The sequence below is a fragment of the Siphateles boraxobius genome, unplaced genomic scaffold (genome assembly GCF_051911475.1).
Source record: "Siphateles boraxobius isolate OS27281-9 unplaced genomic scaffold, OSU_SipBor_1 22, whole genome shotgun sequence".
Classification (NCBI taxonomy): domain Eukaryota; kingdom Metazoa; phylum Chordata; class Actinopteri; order Cypriniformes; family Leuciscidae; genus Siphateles; species Siphateles boraxobius.
This window is the reverse complement of record NW_027508833.1, coordinates 35,271,134-35,291,661: the sequence shown is the minus strand read 5'-3', so window position 1 is coordinate 35,291,661 and position 20,528 is coordinate 35,271,134. Positions and strand designations below refer to the sequence as shown.

Here is a 20,528-nt window from a genome sequence, read left to right as displayed (position 1 = left end):
CATTTGGGCTGCTCCTGTATCAGCAGAGGTGGTATCCATGGTAGCGAGGGAGAGTGACAGTCGCCCCAGCCAATCATTTCTTTCGTCCCGAATGGAATAATGAGCTGTGTTTATTACAATCCTGAGAGAACTACAGAAACTCGATTTTTGTAATTTTTTTTCCAGAGTACTTACATTTTAATTATGCATTGATATATAAAGACAGTTTAAACAAATTTGGAAAAAAGTATTTTTGGGGATTTCTACCTACAATACCTTTAACGGTATAACAATGATTATCTGTCAGCAGTGTAGTTTCTCTGAACCTTTAATGTCCTTGTAGTGCTCCAAAAAAAGAATCAGGCTGCCCTCAGCAAGCCTGCAAGCTACAAACCAGCTCAAGGTCACATGTGTGTTTCAGTGGACATGGTACAGTTCATCCAATGCTGTGGATTTCACAGCTGATTTCCACATTTATGTAGGCTACACTGGCTAGCCATCGATCTCGCACACTATTAATTCACTCTTCAGCATCTCTGCTTCAATAAAAAGTGCCTGGATACTCGGTCTGCTTAGTTTCTTGCTGACATGAAATGCTGATGCATGAAAAAAGTGAAGTTTTCACACCCTTTTATTTCATATAAAATTCTGTTTTCGTTTCTAGAAGGTGCCAAGAGAGATTCAAATTCAGGTCTTTGTTTTTCATTTCATTCTCCGGCTTGGAGATAGGGTAATAACCAGAGGTATGTGGGATTTCTCTCACTTTAAAGTACCATAGCATAATGGCCCAAAGCCAGTCTTTTATTGCTCTTTCACTGTTGCCGTGGTAGCGGTCGTGTACTGGATGCTCAATCATTTTCTTATCAGGTGCAGCTGTCAGACTTTTTCTTAAAAATGACCCATCAGAGAAAGAGAAATACCCCCAAGAAACAGTGGTAACAGAGACCGCATTGATGCTATTCCTGAGGTGTCAATACAGTGTGACCCAGTATTAAGCGAGAGACATTTGTTAATGTTCAGCGGTTTCAATGGAAAACAGACACTTTCAGCGTAAGAACTTTGCAAGAGTGCTTGAAAGCTTCGGGGTGAAGCTCTGGTGCGTGGAAACTGCTCAATTACTGGATGTTTAGTAAATGGATAAATTATGTATCACAAATAAAGGGCTTTTTGACAATATTGGTTATTTAGTTAAATTGATTTTATAATTCAGTATTAAATTGGCTTTTTCAGTGCTGTCTGAAACATGGCATTAAATACAAACAATTAAATGGTAAAATAAACATTGTTTAACAAATTCCACTGCACTTAATTACAACTGGCAGTCAGGCATTCTCATTAAGAAATATGAAGAAAAAAAATTAAATCTCAAATCTTCAGACAAACCCCACATACAAAAAATAACTTTATCTGACAGTGTACATAGCAATTAACTACTCCGTGTTTCTACCATTTATTAGACATCAACTTTATGAGAACCGTTTAAAAATGGACATAACGTTAACAATAAATTTAGCTCAATACTGGCCTCATGTGTTCCTCTCTGTACATTACACCAATGTATATGTAACCGGTAAATAAAAAAAATATTAATTTGTATTATCTTCATAGTAAGTAAAACAAACGTTTTCCAAAAAGAGTTTATTATAAAATTACATTAATGAAAATACAATGCAAAAATATTTTAAAACTTGAAGATCAGTCAATCTGTTTAAATACCAAAGCTGTCACACTATTACCCGTCACACCACCAAACTGGAAACGAGGGGTGGGCAGCTCACATACCAACTCAAAACCTGCAACAAAACAAAACACTATCTTACAATCATTACAGTATTTGAAACAATGTTAGTTAAAGAAATGTGCTTTAGTTCAGGTACTAGGGTTGAAGATCTGCAGCAGCTGCTCTTTGGTCCAGTTGCAGGAGGTGATGATGAAGAAGCCGCCTGGTTGCATTACAGTTCTTAAAGAGGTCACATATTGCTTTTTTGACTCCTCTCTGTCCTCTGGGCTCAAACTAATGGCATCAAATGTGCCTTTATCAATACATACATCAAAGCCCTTCAATTCTGTGCTGGGATTCAAGAAATCCTCCACCTGAAGTCACAACAGAAATTCTTCTTCATTATGTGTTCTATTGAGCAATTCATTTATTTACTTAGTTTATGTATGCTAAAAACAAATAATTTCCACTACCTGAATTTTAACATTTCTTAAGCCTTCCTCTTCCAGAATATTTATGGTGAGCTCTACAGCAGCCGTGGAATAGTCAATTCCAGTAAGGTTTGAAAAGCCATGCTTGGCCTTAAGGGATAATTCATGTGATTATTATCATTTATAGTTATACTTATTGACATTTCTTGTGATTTCAAAATGTATTTCAATTAATTGAGTGAATCAATATACAATACATTACTAAATGCAGTTATCTATTGAACTTTTGACTTGCCAGTTCCACAAGGAGCATCCCGTTTCCAGTCCCAATGTCAAGTATGGCAGCATTTTCAGATACATGTTGTGCTTCTATCCATCTGATCACTCTGTCCACGCTTTCCTCACCAAACCTAAAGGTTCACCAGGATCATAGGAATTAGTCTTTATATTGCCCTAAATTACAGAACATAAGCTAACTAATACACCAGACAATGGTGCTGGTTTATATTCATATCATATCCGGCAAGAACAGACTTAACTTGAAGGAGAAAATCAATATGGAAGGGCATTCATAAACAAGCATGTAACACAAAACAGAATAATTACCATATTTCTCCCACATCTCCAATATCCTTGTAAGTCTGCAGCTCTCTTTTATAAGCCTCATCCCAGCTTCAAGAAAAACAGAAGAAAAGCCAGAAGAAGAAAAAAATCACTTAAATCACCAACAAAAGTCAGATTACATTCAAAGGAATCACTCAAAGCAATCCTGTTTTGTTTTTATTTAACATATACAGGTGTAACATTTCACTCGCAGCAGTTGCATAACAACATTAATGTGTGGTGTCATAGATGTAAAAAAATAAATGTAACCTATGTGCTGGTCTTCTCCCTACAATATGTGATCGAATAATACCAGGGTGAAGTAATCAAGCAAAATATCTTACTACTCCTTTGTTCCGAGTTTTGAAGGAGCAAAGTCTTCTGATTCTGTACACTGCACCAGACTGTCTTCTGCCCCATGTGTGCTGCTCGCTGACGATTCCATCATGACGTCCTGTGTCAGCAGCATCCGGTGACGTAATACAGAACGTGACAATCGACGTAACATTACAAAATAAAGGTTGAAGGTTTAACAATTTTATTAATTTTATTGTATATTCAAAATTGAATGCAAAGCGATACAAATTTGACATGAATATAATATTAAATATGAACATAATATAATAATCAAGGGTCTCAAAAGAAAATATATAAAATAAATATTAAAATAAAAACATCACACAGTTGACAAATGGTGCACTTTGCAATAAAGTTTAGCATTCTGAACAAGAATGTGTTATAAAAGAGACAGGTGGAAGAGAAAGAAAATATTATTGTTTTGGTGGTTCCATTAATTATTATGCTTTTTACATCAAAGAAACAGATACGTGTTGTTTTTAACGTTTTATTTATAACGTTTTAAGAATTGTAAGGAAAATACTATGCTTTGCATACCAAGTAAGTATATGAATGTATGTTTAATAACGTTTTATTAATAAAGGTTTAAGAATTTAAGGTAAATATTTAGTTTCAAACAGATAAATATTTTATGTATAACATATTATTTATATATTTTATTTATAATGTTTTCAAAATTCATCCATTCAAACATATAAAAAGTCTGTTAAATGTTTAGGGTCAGCATTACGATATTTAACCCTTTTTATTTCAATTTTTACAAACCGAGGATACAAACAATCTTTCAAACAACAAATATCTTATGGCTCAATAGTTAAATAACCAGAGAAATTATATAAAGTAACCCAATTAACCTATTAAGAAATATTTCCTAAGAAATTGAAAAGAAAGAAAAGAAACAAATATATGATAATTTACCCCAACAGAAGGTTTGTTTATTCATGAACAGGCTGATGTACAGTGCGTGCGCAAAGGATTGTGGGCTCGGCGCGTATGTTTCCATCATGGCGGCGTCAATTTCGGGATACACTTTTAGTTCTGTGTGTTATCACAGTGCCAACAGCAATTCTGACCATGTAAGTACTATGTCACCTGACTTTGAGGCTAAATGTTTAAGTGCACGATCGCATTGCGAAACAACAAACAGTTTATTCCATCAAATCAGAATTAATTCATTTCCCGGTGTCATCTTCCTGGTGTGGCTACAGAATGGTCGTGTATCAAAACCTGGTGAGCTGTCTATCTAGACAGCGTTCGTTAGCATCAAGGGTACATTTAAACATTAAAAATTTTAATGTCTTTGGCATTTTTGTAGTATTTCATATCTGCGGCATTTTAGATATCAATAGAGCTGACTCACAACGCGCCTTTAATGGTCAACAAAATGCGGTCTAGGTAGGCAGCTTACTATGTTTTGAGACGCAGTCAGGGTGACAGCTAGCAAACCTACAAGCCGACGGATTTTACAAGCTTGTCAGAAAGTGGCATTGCCGTTTATTTGGTTGATCATCACTCACTTTCATAAATGTATACTGCCTGGTAGCGTTCAGTGAATTAAATCTCGTCGAGGTAAGTTAGTGTTATAGACATCGATGCGTCTAAAATAGTCACATTAGCTGACCGGCTAACGTTAACTTGTTTGCCAGCAACAACTGTCAAATGCAAACTTGAATGTCAAACAGACATATTGAATGAAGTATTCACACATTGCTTAACATAATTATCATTTTTATAGCCTCTTTGCTTTTTGTGTCATTCTCTCTGGCATTAGGAAGTAGGTGATATGTTATTGACCCTGCAGGCTTCGCATAGTTGTTTTGAGCTGGTTAGTCAGGTGTTAATATGCTTAACCTGTTTTCAACCTGTCAAAGATATGACGTTTTTTTGTAGTTTTTCCTTACTGAATAACTAAATGCCAACCACTTAAGTTGAACGTGTTTATGGGATGGACTGTCAACATCTAGCCTATAATATTTATATATGGGCTTTTGATACTAAACCACCTTCATGACCTAATTTTATTTTAATTGGAAAACATAATTAGCGATTTCAGTGTGATCTAGTTGCTTAAACTGAACACGTTAACAGCCGGTGAAGTTGTGCTGAGTGCCCGGGGAACAGTGTTTCTGTTGTTCTCTCGTTGCAGCAGTGAAATTTCTCTTTTTCAGACCTCTTTATACAAACTATTTTTAAAATATATTTACTGCATGAATTCAGGACACAGCCGACTTACATGTACACTTTGGTATATCATGACCATTAGAGGTGCAAATTTCATGTTTTGTGTGCTTTTAAACACGTCAAATGTCTGTATCCTCCTTTAAATGGCATTTGGCCTGTTACTGTATAAGGGGGGAAAAATCTAACAATTTTTATTATTACTAACAATATTATTATTGTTAGTTTTTCAATAACTGCCTAACACAATTGTTGTCTTCTTAACTAAATACATGATGTTTACTAAGTAACCTCTATCCACTCTTCTAACTGTATATTACTGCCATTATTTTGACACACTCTTCTCTGACTGGTCACAGTTACATTGAAACAAGCATTTTATGTAAAACTGCTTTGAAACAATATGTATTGTGAAATGCGCTATACAAATAAACTTGAATTGAACTGAACCCAGGTAGCCCAGACTGAGTGACAGCATAATTTTTATGTTTATTGCTAGGAAATTGCAAAATCAAACAAGGGTTTTAGACTGTATGTAGTAATAGGGCTGTCATAAAAAAATAATGATTGTAATGAATACTGAATTTTTAATCATAATCTGTTTGTGGAAGTTGCCTATTCAGTTATGTCAATATTAACATTTTATCTTAAAGTCGTAATGAAACGAAGGTTGCAATGGACTTGTCTTCTCTTTTGTGATGTTTATATTTGAGTTAAATGTCTTCTTGAACAAGAAAAAAATATTATGTCCATTGGGAATCGTTTGGATTGTTAGATGGTTGTTGTGCTTTGCTATTGCTGTGATGTCATGTGAGTGACAGGATGCCCCGCCCCCACGCCAGTAAACACATCATGAGAGAAGAGATGTCTCTGCGAGAGGGAGGGGAAGTTATTTTTTAATTAAAGATCAAGAGGGCACTTGTATTTAAAAATATATATATTATATATAAATAATGATTTGCAAAGGTAAATCATTTAGAATAAATACTACAATATTCCATTAAAAAATTAGTTGTCAATTTTGATTTCATGGGGACTTTAACTACACTATCTTTGCCATTAAATTGCCATTTTAATGGTACAGCAAAATTGTTTATTGACTCTTTTAGGAAGGCTTCTTGTTGGGAGAAGTGAGACAAGAGGAAACTTTAAGCATCAGCGACTCACACATCGGTAGTTCAGAATTCCTCAGTGTAATAGGTAAAACCATGTTTGATCATTTTTTTCATGACCATTTTAGTAACTCATCATTCAAAACATGATGCATCTCATCACTGAAATCCTCAGTTGATTCCAGTCTCAGATCACAGACATAACATGTTTCAAAGTGAGGACGTGATGACCTTCCTGTACGAGCAGTTATGAGCTATCAGTTCAAGATGTGGCTGATGTAATCTGTTCATTCTCAACCATCCAAAGTACTGTAGCAAACTGCCCTGGTTGACAATAACCTGATAAGCCACTCAACTTTTGATTGGATTTGTTTGGTTCTTTTCAAGTTTGTGTCAGCCAGTATTTCTGAGTAAAGTCTTAAGGCCTGAGAGATGAAGCCTCAAACATGATAGACCTTTTTTTTTTTTTGCTCCAAAATACTGGAAATAGCTCCTGTCCAACATTAAGAGATCATGTTTCTGAGTTTGGCGCTGCTCCCAGACCCCTTAGACTCTGATCACTTTACAAAGAATTTCACAAAGGGCTCCACAACATTAAAAGTGGGCCCGGATAGTATCATTATGAAGGTCATGTTGTCCTCTAGACTCTGTTCATGATAGCACACTGCCTGCATATTTTTCTTTGTCCATTCCAAGGTTAATGTTGTTTGTATGCATATAAATATTTAAATTTACAACTTTTGAACATTCAAAGCATGCTTATTTTACTCAGATTTTGATATAATTAATCACTTTGTATTTACTTGACTTTCAGAGGTCCATAATCATGAACCTTGTGCACAACTGTTTAGGTAAGAACGTCCTGCGTTCTTAATTATTTATTATGTTATAAAAATATACACTACCATTTAAAAGTTTGGGTTTGGTATGACTTTTAAAAATGTTTTTGAAAGAAGTCTTTTATGTTCACCAAGGCTACATTTATTTGAACAAAAATACAGTAAAAGCAGTAATATTATGAAATATTATTACAATTAAAATGACTTTTTTCTATATTACTATATTTTAAAATGTAATTTATTCCTGTGATGGCAGGATTCTTTGATGAATAGAAAGTTCAAAAGAGCAACATTTATTTTAAATAGAAATGTTGTGTAACATTTTAAATATCTTTACTGTCACCTTTTGCTAAATAAAAGTATTAATTTCTTCTAAAAATTATTTTGAATGTTATAGCAAACATACATTTTCTTTCTTTTTTTCTTAATCAAACTTACAGTTGTTTTTCATATTGCAGCTTTTATGACTATGCAGGTAACGTCAATGAAGAAAATCTCAACAGAATCCTCAAGGATAGAAGAAAAGTAAGATGTTACCATGAAATAGGCATACAAATGTGTGAGAGAAAAATATGTTATTAACTGGTACCTTGACAGGTTCTGTGTCCTGCATTGTGCCTTTTTGTGTGTTTAATTCAGCCGAACCACTTCACAATGTTTCTTTTCCTGTGCAGAATGTTATCGGCTGGTACCGGTTTCGAAGGAACACCCAACAGCAGATGTCATTCAGGGAGCAGGTGATCCATAAGCAGTTGACCAATATACTTGGCATCCCAGATCTGGTCTTCCTCCTCTTCAGCTTCATCTCCACAGCCAATAGTTCCACACATGCTTTGGAGTATGTGCTCTTCAGGCCCAACAGAAAGTATGTACAAGCTGTTTAATACAAAGTTATGGAGTGGGGTAAAAAAAAAAAAGAGGACAAAATCATGATTCATTTTAACTGTTTAAAGACGTTTGTTTATCTTTTATTGTTATTTCATAATACCTTGTATAATGTTTACAAATGGTGCTGTGAAGCTGATATGTGTGTTTCTGTTGTAATTTTTCTATTTCTCCCAGCAGGTATAATCAGAAGATATCTCTAAGCATCCCAAACCTGGGCAACACCAGTCAACAGGAATATAAAGTCTCATCTGTGCCGAACACCTCCAAGAACTACGCCAGTGTCATTAAAGAACATGGGTGAGGCAGCCTGACTGCAATGTTCAATATTATTTTTGCCATGTCACGGAATTATTTTGTTTTATTCACTACTGTTCAAAAGTTTGGGGTTGGTAAGATTTCTAATGTTTTCAGAAATTTCTTATGGTCACCAAGGCTGTGTTTCTTTGATTAAAAAAAAATACGGAAAAGTATATCATGAAATATTATTACAATTTAAATGAATTGTGTTCTACTTTAATATAATTTAAAATGTAATTTATTTATGTGGTGGTAAAGCTGAATTTTCAGCATCATTCCATTCTTCAGTGTCACATGACCCTTCAGAAATCATTCTAATATGCTGATTTGATGCTCAAGAAAAAAAATATTATTATTGTCAATGATGAAAAGAGTTTTATTTTTGTGGAAAATGTGATACATTGTTTTCAGGATTCTTCATATTTGATGAATAGAAAGTTCAAAAGAACTTCATTTATTTGAAATATAAATCTTCTGTAACATTGTAAATGTCTTTTGATCAGCTTAATGGATACTTGCTGTATAAATGTATTATTATTATAATTTCAAAAAAAATTCGTACTCACCGAAAATTTTTGAACTGTATTTTTAACTGAAAAAGTAATGGTAGACCAACACTAGTATATAGAAATCTGGCTAGCAAATAAGACATTCTCAAATTTGCTGACATTAAACATATTACACAACATTTATTGATTAAATATTAAAGAAATAATTATTTTACACAGGATTCAGGAATATTTGAAAACAGAAAATGTGCAGTATCTAATAACAAGTTTGGTATAATCAGAGCTGACACGCTTAACTTAACATTACCAATCCTATTAATCAACCGTATTAGAATTAGTCTCTGCTTAATTTTCTCAGATCAATCAGTCTTGCCAGTATATTGGTCTATCAGTAGAGAAAAAGAGGAGATTTGTTTATATACTTGTCTTTGAGGCCTACATTTGCACAGATTCTTAATGCAAACAACACAACCTAAAGCAGGGCCACTTTTCGCTGCAGTAAATACTTAAATGTGATCGCTAATTTTTTTTAATTATTATTATTTATAGGACTTACTTCTTTGATAAGGATGGAGTGATGAAAGACATTCGAGCTATTTTTCAGGTGTACAGTGCCCTTCAAGAAAGAGTCCAGGTGAGTTACATCATTATACTGCTTCTTAACTTTAAACATACAGGCTAGTGGTTTTCCAAAGTTACTACTTTTTACTGGCCACAATTTTGTCGTTGGGAAATGACATTAGGGATGAGATGATACACTTAGTTCACGAGATGATAAATGATACTGGGTTGATTGTTGTACTTTACAGCATGACCCTTGTTTAATATTGGTCATACAACATTCAATTCAAATGTCCACTTAATCTTTAATATTGGGCCACTTTTTAATGCAGAACTGAGACAAAAAACATATAACCTGAATTGAATTAAAGCGTCTAATTTCAATTACATTTCTAAAGCTCCGTGCTTCACTCTGAAACTTGCAGTGCATATATTTATTTAATTTTATATAAAATTCAAACCACCAGGTGTTGGCAGGTGTTAAAGGGCACCTATTATGCCAATTATTTTTACAAGATGTAAAATAAGTCTCTGATGTCCCCAGAGTGTGTATGTGAAGTTTTAGGTCAAAGCATGTTTATATTGTCACTTTTTTGGGCTCAGAAAAACGCGCCGTTTTAGTGTTCATCCCTTTAAATGCAAATTAGCTGCTGCTGCCGTCCCAGGGGGTGGACCAAAAGCTTGCGCTCAGTGGCAGGACAATCCCATCCCACGGAATGATAATATCAAAACAGAAACCCTCAGTAGCGGTGTTCATTTCCACCCGGAGTCGGACAATAATGCCTACAGAGGAAATAGAACAGGTATATTCTATTTTAATTACAGTTATAACTTATTTTTCATCTTGCTTTTATCCACTATTAGTACAAGCTTGTTGTAGGGGACCACGTCCGAATGATGGCCAAAAATATAACGTTACTGATGAGTTCAGTTAAGTTTATTGTACATCACACAAAAGATGAAGCGTTAGTTTTACTCCAAAAAAATCACTATAAGAGCTGAATAAACACAGTATAAGTCTTACTGCGCCGAGGCTGGACTGATCTCCAAAAGTTGTTGCATGCATTCCTCAGCTCCCTCCTTTCAGGCGGCTGTAAATGTAAATGTCGCAGAAAAAGGGCCTGTATTGAAACACGCTGTTCTGCAAACAAACGCCGTTTTTACGGCGACACAAATAAAAAAGCACAAACAGAGAAAGACTGTGTCATCTGTAGGTCACGTGTCCACTGTAAAGTACGCACCCCTACACACAAGCACTGTTCCCACAGTCCTAAACTCTCCCCCAATTCACACTGGAGATACATTAAGTGTAGATCATGTGCCCACTTCGAAGTGCTCACTCCTACATTTTTCAGCCGTGGTCGAGACGACGGTGAGAAGGGGCGTGGCTCACGATCTTCCCACCGAAGCCTCGAAACTGTTAGAGAAGGAAGCTGTGGAGACAGTCCCACTATGCCCAAGCGAATCAGGCTTTTACAGTCGTTACTTCCTCGTTTCAAAGAAGGATGGCGGTCTCAGACCCATCCTAGATCTCAGACACCTGAACAAAGCGCTTATGATACTAGCGTTCAGAATGCTGACAACCAAACAAATCCTTGCGCAAATTCGGCCAGGAGATTGGTTCATCTCAGTGGATCTGATGGATGCTTATTTTCACATCCAGATATCGCCCCATCACAGGCCATTTCTCAGATTCACCTTCGAGGGACAGGCTTACCAGTACACAGTACTACCGTTCGGCCTATAATTGGCACCTCGTACTTTTACGAAGTGAATGGACACAGCACCTACCCCCCTGAGACAGCGGGGAGTGCGAGTGTTGAATTACCTCGACGATTGGCTGATAATATCCCAATCAGAGGAACAGTTGATAACTCACAGATCCTGGCTCCTCAGCCATATAGAAAGCCTAGGACTTTCTATCAGGATCAATGTTTCCAAGAGCACACTGTCTCCCAGCCAAAGTATCTCTTTCCTGGGTACAGTGATATACTCTATACAAATGAAAGCCCGCCTCACATCAGAGCACGCGCTCACTATCCAGCGCCTAGCGGCATCTTTCAGAACAGGCGCGTGCGCGCCTCTCAAGAGATTTCAGAGGATGTTGGGTCTTATGGCCTCAGCATCATCAGTACTCCAGCTTGGACTTCTGCACATGCGTCCAGCACTGGCTAAAACCCCGTGTACCAACTCACGCATGGCGATCTGGCCACTTACTAATCAGAGAGAACCACGGCTGTATCAAGAGCCCTGGCTCCCTGGAAAGCAGCCGACTTGTATCAGTCAGGAGTGAGTATGGGTGTGGTTACAAGTAGAAAGGTGATCTTGACAGATGCCTCCAATCTAGGTTGGGGGGCCCTTTACGAGGGCAGGCCGTCTCTGGCCTATTTGTCAAGCCTGGAGAAGCGTCTACATATAAACTGTCTAGAGATGAGAGCAGTCGATCTATCGCTGAAAGCTTTTCTCCCATACTTGGTCCAGCTGGTCCGGACGGACAACATGGCAGTGGCCTATATAAATCGCCAGGGCGGTCTCAGGTCAAACAACCTGCACACCATGGCCAAAAACCTCATCCTATGGGCTCAGCACAACCTGCACTCCCTAAGGGTGGCGCATGTGCCAGGCATTCTGAACCAGGGTGCGGATATGTTATCCAGAGACAATGTTCCCCCAGGGGAATGATCTCTTCACCCACAGACGGTTCAGCTAATATGGAGCATCTTCGGAGAGGCAGAAGTCGAACTCTTCGCCTCAGAAGATGACGCTCATTGCCGAATATTTTTCTCAAAGAGCAGGCTTGCCCACGATTGTCCGAGCCGCCCGCTTTATGCATTCCCTCCGGTCACGATGTTACCACAGGTCATCGACATCAACAACAAAACACCTCAATCACTTAGAAGACATTCTTGTCTACAGCTGCTCTGGCGTCGAAACAATGGCGGACTCACTGTGTCGAGCTCCCTCACTCAGGGTGGGTCTATGCTAAAACGGCAGTCCGTCGACAGTTGTGGGAATGGGCTTGTGCAAAAGTACGGCACATTGCCCTGAATCTGAGAACGGCTTGTTCTGAGATAGTGCTTATGATTTATGGGGATATATATAAACCAAAAAAAACACCTGGTGTATTTTTATCTTTATAGGGTGGTTGTGTACACACACTGCCAACACACATTTATGTTCAAACCTGAACAAAAGAATTTTGCATAATAGGTGCCCTTTAAATGTCAAACCTTTATAATAATATTTAAATGTTTTAAATAAATAAAGTCAGAAATACTTATTAATTAGCATAATGCTGAGGATTTGCTATCTATGAATTTCCTGTCATCCCGCAGGCGGTGTGCGGTGAAGTGGATCAAAGTGAACGAGTGAGGGAGAAAATTCAAGAAGAAGTGAACAAACTCAAAGAGGAAATCGCTCTCAGGAAACGCAACAGCGCTGAGGAAGAGAGAAGTATGTGCTGATAACTCTGTGAATTTGCAAAAAAAGGAAACAATTTCTGTTAATATCTTCTCTATTTTCTTAACAGGACTCCAAGAGGCAGCCGCTGTCACGCTTCCCGATAACTCTGCCCTTCCTGATAACTCTGTCCTTCCGGACTCCTCACACTCTTCGCTGACTCAAGTCGTGCTCTCAGGTCCCTCGGTGGACCCCGTGAACTCGTCATCTCCACCGATCTACAGCACCACACTGCCTCCAGATTCACCAAGCGCTATACTGCTACCGCGGCCCCAAGCCGTGGGCTCGCCCGGCCACCCGTCTCCCAGTGTGGGCCTGGGCAATGGAGACGGCTCAAGCTCTGATTCCCTGAATCGCCAGGCCACCGGCCAGGAGGATGAGGATGACGACGATGAGGACAGTAGCGAGTACGAAAATTTAGTTAGTGAGCAATTGCAGGCACCTTCTTTATCGGAAGCTGTTACATTAGGACGACCGGCTACCCTGTGGCCCGACGGAGACGCCCACAGCCCTCCAGGCTCATAGTGATTGAGCAAACCACTGGGGACATTGAAAAACGAACAGAACTATTTGTGATTGTGAGGCTGGTGGTGTTCAGAACACAAACAAGCACTTGCCTTTTGTGAGTTATGACAATGCTGTCCTGTTGTACACATTTAACAGCTCTGTGCAGGGGACGTCATTGGGTTGTGACGGACTCCGAAGTGGCGATGGAATGATGTCCCCATCTATGTGGACCGACGGACCCCATTTTCTCTGTTTCACGCTCTTTTTTTTTTTTTTTTTGGGTGGAGAGGTGCATCCTGCTTATCTCGCCATCTGCTACTGACTGAAGTCATTCGGTTCTTGCACCATTTACCTCTTGCACTGTTTTGCCTTCATTTGATCTGCATTTGAATAGATTAGCAAAGGGAAAGATGTCTTTTTTTGCGGCCTTTAAACACATCTCTGTGTGAGCTTAAACCATGACTTGTTCATTGTCTCGCTTCATATATCTGAATGGACAAAAAAAAGAAAAGAAAAAAAATCGCAGTTATAATGCGTGCTTAGGACTGCAGCTGTCTGACACTTGAACAGTTCTTGTTCTAGAAAAGTTATTTTATTTTTGTTTTTATTTGTTATATTTGATTTGATTGAGTAATATAATGGCCTATTCTTGGGAAAAAAAAAGATAATTTTTGGTCAATGATTATATAAGTTAGTTTGATAAGGGGTGCTTCTTGTATTTTTTATGGCGCACTGTAGATCACTGCTAATTTCATTGGCTTAAATCAAACACGTTTTTGTCCTGATGAATGAACCGATGCTTATATAATTTTTTGCTCCACTTCAAACTTTTACCATTGAGCTTTAAACTGAATTTACCGGTTGTGCGGTTTGAGCCAATCAAAAACTGGAAGGGTCAAGGGTCAAAATGCAGCATCATCGATCTCAGGATTCTTTTTCAGTACCTGGACTGTTGCTTTCTCTCATCATCTTGTCCACATGCCTTTGTTCATTAGTTGAGAAGATATGATCGATTTACTTAAAGCAGTGGATAAGTTTAGTACTCTATGACCATGTGAAATAAAGATTTCAGCCAAATCCTGCAGAGCTTATAGGGTAGAAGCACAGTCTTGTCATCTGTTAGAGGATGTTAACTCTCTGATCAAACCAAAATGGCTTTTCCCCTCTAAAGTTTGTATGTGTGTGAGTCTCAGAAAAAACATGTCTTGGTCACTTTACTATTAATCATTAAATAATAATAATGTTACCATTAAATAATATTATTTAAATTGTATTAAAATATTGATATCAATAAAATATTGATATTAACATTAATTTATATATATCCTTTTTTACTGTTACGTTTCTCACTTGGATTTTTTTTGTTCTTAAAGGTGATTATCATTTTTCATTCTCATAATACAGAAATGTTTTAAACTAGGGTTTAGCATGATGATTACATGACAATTTAGTTTTAGTTTTTATAATAATTCTTCTTTTTTTTTTTCAAATAAAGTAATGAGATATTTGAGATTTGGGGAGAAGATGTTAAAAAAATGTCACCAAAAATAAAATATCGTAATGGTACAAAAACACTCTATTGTTTTATATACAAATGTATGTGAAATGTGACTAGGACATGTTCTTGTGAGATTCACCCATGTAGTGCATATTGCAAACAATTTTGGCAAATTAATCCGAGTGATGAGCTGTTGGACTTTTTCACCCAAAGAATCCCAAACTCTTTATTTCTTTGTTTTATCTCAGGATCTGACGCTCTGACATTTATTTTGGCAGAGGCTGAAAACATCTCACTTTTCATTAAGTACATTTCCCCAGTTCTGTCCAAGACAAAAAAAAAATGTGTTTGTACCCTGGCATGATTGTGAATGAGAGTACACTGACAGAGATGTTTTAGTCAGCTGTATCATGTTGCATTGACTGTCTGCTTTAAATGTTTTTGCATTTAGCATTGATCTTTGTGTAAGGTCAAAAAGACACCACCACCATGTTTTTCGGCACAAATTCTAAAGTGTTAATTGCAATTGCAACAATTGCACTGATGTGGAGAAATGCCACATTTAATTTTTACTTGGGCTTGTTTGGACAGCTGGAAGCCGGTCCCTCAGAGCTTTAAAAATGTGATTTTATCATACTAACATGTTCCTTAGAAAGTTTTGAATGAACGTAAATGCCACTTAAGGACAAAATATAAATATATATATATATACACACATATAAACAGTCTGATTTTTTTTTTCAACAAATATTTACTATTTATGATTAATCAGAGTCAATTCACAGTGATCTCTTCTGAACATCTCAAGACAACTAATTCAGTGTCAATCCTGCTGCCACATTGACTTTTGCCCTTCTTACAGAAGCTTTCAAATCTGATAACAAAATAAATCAAAATGTGGCAGTGTGCCATTTTAATGGGGAAATAGCAATGATGTGATTGTCATTTTTATTGTAATTTTAGCCAGCTGTACGTCAGACTTGACTCTTTCCTTATGATCGAGCAGCTGTAACATTGTTGTTCCCATCAGAATTGAAATGAAGTGTCTAGGTGCTGTCAACTGTCTGGTTACCAACATTCTTTAAAATATATATTTATTTAGTTCAACAGAAGAAAGAAACTCTTTGGAAGAACATAAGGGCGAGTAAATGACGACAAAATCTCCCTTTCACTGTATGTGGCCGTTTCAAATTCTCACCTTAGATGGCAAAAGCTTTCAGCCACGCTAGACCCCTAGGGAAAGCCAGGTGGAACATTGACTTCCATTCAAAGAAATGTCGAAAATTGATCATATAGGCTCATTTTTGTGCTTGTGGCTAGTTGTGTTAACATATTCGCTACAAAATATGAACACGTAGAGATAGTATCGTCTGCCAAATGATGTAAGTTAAACAAATCAAATAAAGTGCAGTAGCTAGCCTAGCGCAGACCGTTGGATTGAGTAGTGTAGTTCATAACCTCACCTGAAGGTGGCGTTCCTCATTCACAAGTCTGCAGCGGCGCTCACTGACAAATATCTCTAAACCAAAGCAACACTGCAGGCAGGGTTGCCAATTACGTGTTTCTACTTTTTATCTTTTCACCCCCCGTATTGCATACATTAAATTTGACTAAAAAAACTTGTTTTTAGTCATTTTACCCAATTTATATTCTTCCAATTATATAACTGTAGCCTACTAGATAACTGATGAGGAGCTTGTGTGCACAAAGGTATGACAGACCAAGAAGGAGGATCTTAAGGTACGATCATTTTTACACTTTACAATATTACAAAATTTGTTTCATTACTTACTCACCGTCATGTTGTTCCAAACCTGTATGAGTTTCTTCTGTTGAACACAAAATATTTTTGAGAATATTTGTACCAAAATAATATTGGTAACCAGACAGTTGACTGTAGTGTAGCCATTGACTTCCATGGTACAAAAAAAGTATTGAAAGTCATGGGTGCAAATCAACGATCTGGTTACCAACATTCAACTAAATATCTTCTTTTGTGTTCAACAGAAGACCGACCCTCATGTTGTTCCAAACCTGTATGAGTTTGAGTAAACGATGACAAATTTTTCATTTTGGGGTGAAAAATCCCTTTTAGTAATGTTAACGGAAACAACTATTGATTCTAATAATGTATCATTAAATGTTACATTTAACATGAATCTGTATTTTAGAAATGGGAGTGGACAGAATAGGCTGGGTTTGTTACACAGATCTGGCAACCCCGATTGCAGGGGACATTTTAAAGGTCTGCTACCATTGGCTGTTTCTTCATTTAATGTGCGACTGAAAAAGAACATCAGGCAAACATCATTTGTCAAAATCATTTATTTACTATAATACATAGCAGATGATGTTAAAATATTTAGTTTGTACATCATATGAGGCAATCATATGAACATAATGTTGCTCTTTTTTTAACTACACTAAATGGGATCCTAGCAGCTGCACACTTACCCTATTGAGCCCTTTCCTCCGTTTTAGTGAGTCAATTGAGATAAATCTTGTCATTTTTGTTCCCATCCATTGACATACAAGCTCCCGCAACACAGCTAAACATCTTTGAGTTGTGCTGTTTTCCACACAAAGAATGCAAGCTTTTTAACAGCATCTGTTACAGTGGAACACAATTCAGTACCATCTAATTTATATAAAAAAAAAAAAATTCATATAGGGAATTAAGTACAGTCAATGGATCTAACCCCAAATTTTAATACATCATACCACAGAGATCTGATTATAGGTTTTACAAGATTATACAGAGCTCCAGTACCCCGTGATTTTTGTTTCATCAGCCACCAAATGATGCTGACATTTATATATATTTATATATATATATAGTATATATATATATATATATATATATATATATATATATATATATATATAGTATATATAGAGATATTTATATTTTCCTATTTTAGGGAAATAATTAAAGCCAAAATAATGATATTAAAAGTTGAACTATGGCATGACACAAACAAACAAATATAACCATTTTATCCCAGTTTAATGTTCCCTTAAACAAGTTAGGTAAAAAAAAAAAAAAAAAAAGTGTCTTGCATAAAAACAGTTAAGCATTTACGGTTTTCCTCCGCGTTAACTCTTTCAGTTATTACAAGTGGCAAAGAACATGCAAATTCAGTTCACGAAATGAATCAAAAGAACCATAGAACGGTGGTCTGCGTAACCGAAACGAACGAACATGAAACGAGACGGAGATAACCAGGCGTCTTCTGAAGCCTGGATCTCTGAGATGTGCCAAACGGTTGCAGTGGGCTGTTTCCCTTTCTGTGGTTTCCAGAGTACGAGGGGCTCCCGCTTCAGTGTCTGTAGGACAAAGTGCATCCTAGGCAGGCGCCCCTGATTTTATAAACTCATGTTAGTCCAATCCCAAACGCCTTGGGATACCACCACAACGACTGCTGTCTTTAAGATAAAAATTTCCTAAAAATATATCTTTAGTCCATTGTAAAATGAAAAGGGGACAAACACAAGCAGAAAAATGGCACATTTTGCCATTATGGCAAGCCGTGCATGTGGTGTTGGTTTTAGTGAGTGACTGACAGCTCCATTGTCTTTATATAAAAAAAAAAGACGTTCATAAATATATCTTCCTTGTGTTCACGATGTTTGAAATTAGACAATGTGCACATTTACGGTCAAATTTACATTGACATAAAATTTTTTCTTTACAGCTTTTATTCACTCTCATTCAGTCTGGCTGAGGGGGAAAAAAAATTGACATTTAAAAAAAAGTTATTTTTCACTTCTTATTTTAGGAGGCTTCCACGCAGCCGAATGTGAGCAGGGGGTCTATATGAGGGGTTCGGGGGGCAGCGGGTGCTGGATCTGCTGTGGTTGGAGGGGAGGAGGGAGTTGCAGGGCCATCAGAGACTCCAAACCGTGACCGTGTGGAGGAGGAGTCCCCTCAGCGCTGGAGGGCTCTGTGATGTCACCACCATAGAAGAAGTACTGGCACTGCTGGATGAAGGACTCGATGACGGACTGGTTGAGTTTGGTGGTGGACAGCGTATCCTTGTTCTCAAAATCAGGCCTCATGAGCGTAGGCCAGAAACAGATGGAGAGATTGTCGGCCGTCATCAACGTGGTCTTACTTTGCTGACTTACCCTGGTGGAGAAAGGACATTACAAATTACAAAATATATTTTCATAATGTTACAATAAAAATCTGGAAATCACAAATAAAGATCACTGGGACAAATGATTTATTAACAGGACATTAATAAAGAGGGGGAAGCTGAAGCTGTACCTGTTGAGGTGAGTGATGACGTATTTGAAAACTTCATAGTTCACAGGAGGAAATTTTCTCACGATTTCCTTAAGCACCTGCAGTCTTTCGTAATGATCTACGATTTCTAGAAAAATACACATTTAACAAACTCATTAGAGAAGGGAGGAAATATTGTGGAATAAACTGATACAAAACCTTCCTGTTAGGGTTTATGTTGTCATAATAACTAGCTATTTATACATTAACCCGCTTATTACTTCCTAAATAAATGAATAAAGAAAGAAAGACCTAATTTAAGTTTTGAGAAAGAATGATAAGACACATAATACTAGCAATATTTGTAAATTACATATTATATTAAGGACGCATTATATAACTGTACCATATTGATTATTAGATATTTAATTGTACATAATTTCTCGTTTTTGTTTATTTACATTTACCTTTTCATCAAATGCCCACTTAAAGTTGATCTTTGTAAACACTAGTAATTTAATAACACTGTTAAATTAAATCTATAGTGAATTTTTTCATACTGTACATTATAATGGTGTGATGCATAACTTCACTTGTAGCATTTAAAATGACTGATTTTAGTTTTTAGTGTTTTATTTTTAAAACACAGACGTGCTTTAAGTCACCTATAAGTATTGGATTATCGTTATCGGTCAAAATTTCAGTATCTGTGCATCCTTATATATTATTCCCAATTTTAATTGCAAATTCGAGCATTCAAAGAGATGTGCAATCAGTGGACAAAATTGTGTTTAACAAGGACTGAACATGGAAAACCAAGAAGCACATAGTTTTATATTTTGTATTGTGTATCTTTTGTATTATGTGCACTGTATATTAATTGTATTTTGGTTATTTTATGTACATGTCTTGAAAAGTGCACAATCTGTGTCTAGACATGTACCAAAGACGTTCACCCACTACTACACTTCTGTGTGTTGGTGGTGTGACAAAGGTGATTTGATCCATCATTTTTGAAACATCATCAAAAAGAGATTTTGCGATAAAACGCAATGAGCTGCAATTGCCTGGCCGAGAATATGTGAAGAGAGGGAAAAGATAAAGATAAAATATCAGTAAGTTCATAGAGAACAGCATCCCAGCGCTCAACGTCATCTATCTACAACAGTGTGGATCAGAAATAATGAGTACGTCACAGGGGGCCATGGATTAGATTCAGCACTTGGAAGCATCAAACGGAAATGCAGAAGCATTTAATGACTTCTCAGCTACCTTGGGCTGGGATTAAACGGTGTGGTGATGGGATTAATATTGAACGTAGTTGAAAGCAGAAACCGGGCACACAAAGGAAAGAAAAAACAT

General features: G+C 36.8%; 3 protein-coding genes across 5 annotated transcripts in view; 1 reads left to right on the top strand and 2 right to left on the bottom strand.

The window, feature by feature from the left end:
* Positions 1-1,159: 1,159 nt before the first annotated feature.
* Positions 1,160-3,219, bottom strand: eef1akmt2 (EEF1A lysine methyltransferase 2). The gene is made up of 6 exons (XM_077238223.1): positions 3,078-3,219; positions 2,737-2,802; positions 2,426-2,540; positions 2,173-2,280; positions 1,857-2,073; positions 1,160-1,772 (listed from the first exon to the last, which is right to left on the bottom strand). The coding sequence occupies exons 1-6, from the start codon at positions 3,200-3,202 to the stop codon at positions 1,675-1,677; spliced, it is 729 nt and encodes a 242-aa protein (XP_077094338.1). The 5' UTR covers positions 3,203-3,219; the 3' UTR covers positions 1,160-1,674.
* An 814-nt stretch (positions 3,220-4,033) lies between these two features.
* Positions 4,034-14,536, top strand: abraxas2 (abraxas 2, BRISC complex subunit). Of its 2 annotated transcripts, none has more exons than XM_077239918.1 (9): positions 4,034-4,166; positions 6,378-6,468; positions 7,195-7,231; positions 7,678-7,744; positions 7,894-8,084; positions 8,282-8,404; positions 9,463-9,547; positions 12,810-12,927; positions 13,004-14,536. In XM_077239918.1, exons 1-9 carry the CDS (start codon positions 4,044-4,046, stop codon positions 13,456-13,458), a joined length of 1,290 nt encoding a protein of 429 aa, XP_077096033.1. In that variant the 5' UTR covers positions 4,034-4,043; the 3' UTR covers positions 13,459-14,536. The 2 variants fall into 2 exon arrangements, with proteins under 2 accessions (XP_077096033.1, XP_077096034.1); XM_077239919.1 differs by having other exon boundaries at positions 4,068-4,166; positions 8,285-8,404; positions 13,004-13,789.
* Positions 14,537-17,928: 3,392 nt separating this feature from the next.
* The window catches only part of arhgap5 (Rho GTPase activating protein 5), a 49,224-nt gene continuing 46,624 nt past the window's right edge, over positions 17,929-20,528 (bottom strand). For both annotated transcript variants that reach the window (XM_077239924.1, XM_077239925.1), the window contains exons 6-7: positions 19,209-19,314; positions 17,929-19,067 (exon numbers count right to left, since the gene is read on the bottom strand). In XM_077239924.1, the coding sequence (XP_077096039.1) occupies positions 18,752-19,067; positions 19,209-19,314 (422 nt within the window). In that variant the 3' untranslated portion in view covers positions 17,929-18,751. The remainder of the gene's footprint in view (positions 19,068-19,208; positions 19,315-20,528) is intronic.

Coding starts and splice junctions, on each gene's coding strand:
- eef1akmt2 (XM_077238223.1), bottom strand. CDS start 3,202: ATGCTGCTGACACAGGACGTCATGATGGAATCGTCAGCGAGCAGCACA. Junction 2,074..2,172: donor TAAGAAATGTTAAAATTCAG/GTAGTGGAAATT, acceptor TTGTGACTTCAG/GTGGAGGATTTCTTGAATCC. Junction 1,773..1,856: donor GCTGCAGATCTTCAACCCTA/GTACCTGAACTA, acceptor GTTTTGTTGCAG/GTTTTGAGTTGGTATGTGAG.
- abraxas2 (XM_077239918.1), top strand. CDS start 4,044: ATGTACAGTGCGTGCGCAAAGGATTGTGGGCTCGGCGCGTATGTTTCC. Junction 7,232..7,677: donor CCTTGTGCACAACTGTTTAG/GTAAGAACGTCC, acceptor TTCATATTGCAG/CTTTTATGACTATGCAGGTA. Junction 12,928..13,003: donor CAGCGCTGAGGAAGAGAGAA/GTATGTGCTGAT, acceptor TTTTCTTAACAG/GACTCCAAGAGGCAGCCGCT.